The sequence below is a fragment of the Diprion similis genome, chromosome 10 (genome assembly GCF_021155765.1).
Source record: "Diprion similis isolate iyDipSimi1 chromosome 10, iyDipSimi1.1, whole genome shotgun sequence".
Classification (NCBI taxonomy): domain Eukaryota; kingdom Metazoa; phylum Arthropoda; class Insecta; order Hymenoptera; family Diprionidae; genus Diprion; species Diprion similis.
In genome coordinates this window covers 18,507,331-18,512,156 of record NC_060114.1, presented here as the reverse complement: position 1 = coordinate 18,512,156, position 4,826 = coordinate 18,507,331, and the positions used below count along the sequence as shown (strand labels likewise).

General features: G+C 39.9%; 1 protein-coding gene across 1 annotated transcript; it reads left to right on the top strand.

Annotated features, from left to right (window-relative positions):
• The first annotated feature begins 1,442 nt into the window (after positions 1-1,442).
• Positions 1,443-4,325, top strand: LOC124411212 (eukaryotic translation initiation factor 2D). Its single transcript, XM_046890197.1, has 9 exons — positions 1,443-1,617; positions 1,865-2,243; positions 2,481-2,741; positions 2,879-3,214; positions 3,282-3,424; positions 3,514-3,594; positions 3,662-3,866; positions 3,966-4,134; positions 4,209-4,325. The coding sequence occupies exons 1-9, from the start codon at positions 1,562-1,564 to the stop codon at positions 4,271-4,273; spliced, it is 1,695 nt and encodes a 564-aa protein (XP_046746153.1). The 5' UTR covers positions 1,443-1,561; the 3' UTR covers positions 4,274-4,325.
• Positions 4,326-4,826: the final 501 nt, after the last annotated feature.

Genomic DNA, 4,826 nt, shown 5'->3' with positions numbered 1-4,826 from the left:
GAAAATTTTTCATTTTTTAGCCGTAACTTTTGTTACGTTGCTCGCAGCGTATTCGGACTGTGCGCAGTTGATTCCTCTCGCAAAATTACGTCGATATAGTGCATCACAAAGTCACTTTTAATACTCTTTAAAATCGGCCAAATTTCGACTGAAAAAATCCAAAGGGGTTAGCCTTGCTTTTTTGCGATTTTCAGAGCTCGAAAACTTTCCGTCTAAGAATCGTTTTGCAGGACCATTTTCGGACTCATTGGACCCTCAGGAATGCGAAAAAGACATCAAAAATGTCGTGGGATCAACAGCAGAGGAATTACAAAGAAAATTTTTCATTTTGTGGCCGTAACTCTTGATACGTTGCTCGCAGCGTATTCGGACTGTGCGCAGTCGATTCCTCTCGCAAAATTACGGCGATATAGTGCATCACAAAGTCACTCTTAATACTCTTTAAAACCGGCCAAATTTCGACTGAAAAAATCCAAAGGGGTTAGCCTTGCTTTTTTGCGATTTTCAGAGCTCCAAAACTTTTCTTCGGGGAATCGTTTTGCAGGACCCTTTACCGACTAATTGGATCCTCAGGAATGCGAAAAAGGCATGAAAAATATCGTGGGACCAACAGCAGAGGAATTACAAAGAAAATTTTTCATTTTGTGGCCGTAACTCTTGATACGTTGCTCGCAGCGTATTTCGACTGTGCGCAGTCTATTCCTCTCGCAAAATTAGGCCGATATAGTGCATCACAAAGTCACTCTCAATACTTCTCAAAATCGGCCTAATTTCGACTGAAAAAATCCAAAGGCTTTGCTTTTTCGCGAATTGCAGAGCTGAAAAACTTTTCGTTTCGGAAAGGTTTTGTAGGACCCTATACCGACTTGTCGGACCCTCAGGAATGTGAAAAAGATGTGAAAAAAATCTGAAGTTCAACAGCACGAGAATTACAAAGAAAACCATATATTTTTTGGCTGCAACTCTTAACACGCAGCTCCCAGCGTGTCGAGAGCAGCGTGTCGAGACTGCGCAATCGATTTCTCTCGCAAAATTGCTTCCACCTAGCGTTGACTGAGGATATATGTATCCTCAGTCAACGGACATAGTGTATCATGAGAATAATTCAACCATTTTCCAAAATTTTCTAAATTGCGACTTAAAATCTCGCGACAGGATGAAACATTTATGCGGCAGTAAACCAAGTGATAGCTGACGAGACGGAAAACCTGACGGCAAATTAAATTGTTCCCATAGAACTTATACCACATCGTTCCGCTTCCTTTTTATTTCTCTTCAATGACGTGTTCCCAAAGACACCGCATTACAGGTAGCGTCTTTGGGAACACTGCCAGTCCCCATTCAGAATTTCAAACTTTGTTGCATGTCTGCAACGACGGCAGATTCTAAGTCTGTGCTGATTCTGACCAAATTCTGACGTTCCATATTCAATCTAAGTCCGTGGTTCAGTCATACGCAATCATACGTACGATGCGTTGACTGAATAACGACGACAGTAATAACCATAAAAAATCAGTGACTCCGATTTATTTTCCGTTCAAACTGAATCGACCTGTAAAAAATGTTCATCAAAGGATTCAAGGTGAAAAGTAACAATCCGCTGAAAGGTTCTGAAAGGTAATGTCCCCGTCAATTTATCATTACACAAGCACGGAATTCTTTCGGAAATTCGAGGTTATATTTACACTGCCTCTCTAATACATGACAAGATACATCGGTTGGAACCCCACCAGTCAAAAATTTCCCTCTCGTCTCTGTTTTCTTTGATCTGCATTGAAACAGTATAACGCCTTTCACTCATTCATTCCATCATGCATTCACCTCTTTTCCTTCTTAAATTACCACAAATTTGATTGTTTCGCAGAAAAAAATTATACTCCGAGATATCCGCAACATTTCCGAGCCTCGGCGATGAACAAATTCAAAATATACTACCGAAGAAAGAGGCGGTCAGTTCAATGAAGATAATGACACACAGCGGGGAAATCGGCAAACTCTTCTGCGCCTCGGATGTTCCGATGTTCTTTCAGCTCGATTCAGGCATCTATCCCACCGTTTATACTCTTTGGCAGTACCCAGACCTCCTGCACAGCTTCACTACTCATCACGCTGTCATACAAAAGCTCGCCAGTGGCGCGGACCTCATGTTGCCAGGAGTCGTTCTCCAGGGTCCACCGTCCCTTCACGCGTATGGGAAATTAGAAAAGGGAACTCCGGTGTCTATCAATACCTCTGACAATAAGGTTATCCTACGTTCCACAGACTCACTTGATTATAATTTTTTAAAAGTATCATCTAATGTGTTACTGAGTAGATCCTTATTTTACAATACATCGTGAAGTTCCTTATACTTTATTCTGAAGTACCCGCAATACAAATGAACATTAATGAAAGATAAATACTATTTCATTCGACTTACTAGAAATAACATTAATATCTACGTGTATCATATCATAAAGTTTCTTGTTATCCATTTTCAGGCAGCAGTTGCAGTTGGCATCACTGCTCACTCCAGTTATGATTTATACATGGCAGGAGGTCGCGGTAAATGTGTAGAAATACTACACGCGCTTGGCGATACTCTTTGTCAACTGGGAAAACCACCTATGAGACCAAACTTAGATGTGCCATTTGCCCATGAAGAGGTAGATGAGGGGGATGAAATTTTGCCCGAGAAACTCCAGGAACTCGATATCAGGGGCGAAATTAAAACTGAAACAATAGAGGAACGCTTAAGACAAGTATGAAGCGCATGGAATCCATCTGAGTTCTCAGTATTTTGTTCCAAGTTGTATTCATAGTGTACAATACAGCGCAAAGTGCTAAAATGTACTCATTATACACAGGTGTAATCAATTATCGATGTATTTACTGGCAGGAAAATACTGACGAGAGTGGTGACCCAGAGGAGAATGTGAAGAGTGTCGAAAACGAGGCGCCTAGTGAAAAACTGGACCCCATTCAGGAGATGGACAAGCTCTTGGAGTACTGTTTCCTAAAAGCGTGTAAAACCTCGATAAAAAAGGGAGATCTGCCGATGCTCTCGTCGAATTTTTTTAAAAACCACTTACTGGCTGTTTGTCCGCCTGACCAAACTATAGACGTCAAAAAGTCGAGCTATAAAAAGTTGTCTGTATTCTTGGCCAGCATGAAAACTAAGGGCATAATCAACACCTCGACTTTGAAGGGCGTTGAGACATTGCTGTCTGTTAAGGTATAAGAGCTTGGATAAGTCAGAGGTGAATAAGTCTATTGTTTCTATATTTGCATTCATTTTACAGACCGATCATCCGTTAATAAGAGAATTGGTGATAATGGAAGAACGTGCACCAGTTGAACCCGTTATATCGAACGTTCCCGTTGTTGCAGAGTGTTACAGGGTTACGGCAGATGTTTTTCCCGTTTTATCAAAATTCGGATACGAGTAAGTGAAATGGTATTGTTGTATTACTTGAAGAAGCTAGTTCTTATATTCCGTTAATTTTCTTTCTTTTTTTCCTCGTCGTAATACAGCAAAGGGGACATTCTGACTAGGGCCGAAGTGCGGAAGAGCTTCACTGAATACGTAAAAAAAGAGAACCTTCAAGATGGAAAGTGAGTTTTATAATAACGAATGATTAATTTTTCAGACACTAGTTTTATTTTCTGTTTTCATTACCAGAATCCTAACTTTAAATCCACAACTGGCCGGCATTTTGCGGACAAAAGAGCACCAAGAAACTCTGGGCTGGGAAGATGCGCTCAATAAGTTCATTGGCAGGATGACCCATACCCACCAAGTGACGGTTGCCGGAACGAGGTTGGTACGAAGCGGAAAATTGGAACCGATTGATATCACAGTCGCTACTAGGTCTGGAAATAAAAAGGTTTGTTTTCAATTCTTGATATTCAAGGATTAACTTATCCAGGGCTTCTATTCTTGTTGAACTTAATGCGACCCCATGCGTGTTTCATTCTTTTCTCAGGTGACGTTGGTGAACAACTTGGAAACCTTTGGCATAAAATTACAAGAATTCAGCAAAGAGTGTCAAGGAATTGGAGCCAGTGCTACAATAACTGATGTACCTGGAAAAAAAACGCCTAGTGTCCTTGTACAAGGCAACCAAGTTCTCTACGTTTATAAATTGTTAACTGGTAAGTAGAAAGCTTACCTTCTTTTGCACTTTCCGTTGAAAACTTTTATATTACTGTTATATTTTTTATTTTAGAAAAATACCAGATAAATAAGAAGTACATAAGAGGCCTCGAATATGCACCTAAACAACGGAAGTAACGTGCGGATTGACGACTGGTGGAAAGCGAGAATTGCAACCGCTATAAATGATTAAAAAAACATCATCAAACTGTATATTATATAAATATAAAATGATACGTGCGCTTCTGTGAAAAAATAAATTAAAAAAAGTTATAGATACCAAATACAAAAAATCGTCCTCTTTTTTTAACCTCCATTCCATTCAACTACTCTTAGAAGATACTTTTTAAACTGGTGACAAAATCCTTGAGAAAGCAATGGTTACAATATATTGTACAGATGAATCGCAGCCGGTAGCGTGAAATTAATATGGCTGCCGTTGACACGCTTGCGATTTTATTTTGACTGAAACATAACTTCTGGCACTCGGAACTAATCGAAGCTTACCTCGAGTAAAATAAAATGATAGCAAGAATGTTTAAGGTACCATTCAACCTCAAAAGAGTGTCTAAGAAATGAGAATTCAGCTTGTCGAATTAGGCTCGTCGTACAAGTTTCACGTGAGATCCCTACTTGATTTTGGTACCTTCAACCAACCGCAAATCGATGTATTTCTCCCATGAAGTAAAGG

Coding starts and splice junctions, on each gene's coding strand:
- LOC124411212 (XM_046890197.1), top strand. CDS start 1,562: ATGTTCATCAAAGGATTCAAGGTGAAAAGTAACAATCCGCTGAAAGGT. Junction 3,215..3,281: donor AGACATTGCTGTCTGTTAAG/GTATAAGAGCTT, acceptor TTCATTTTACAG/ACCGATCATCCGTTAATAAG. Junction 3,595..3,661: donor GAGAACCTTCAAGATGGAAA/GTGAGTTTTATA, acceptor TTTCATTACCAG/AATCCTAACTTTAAATCCAC.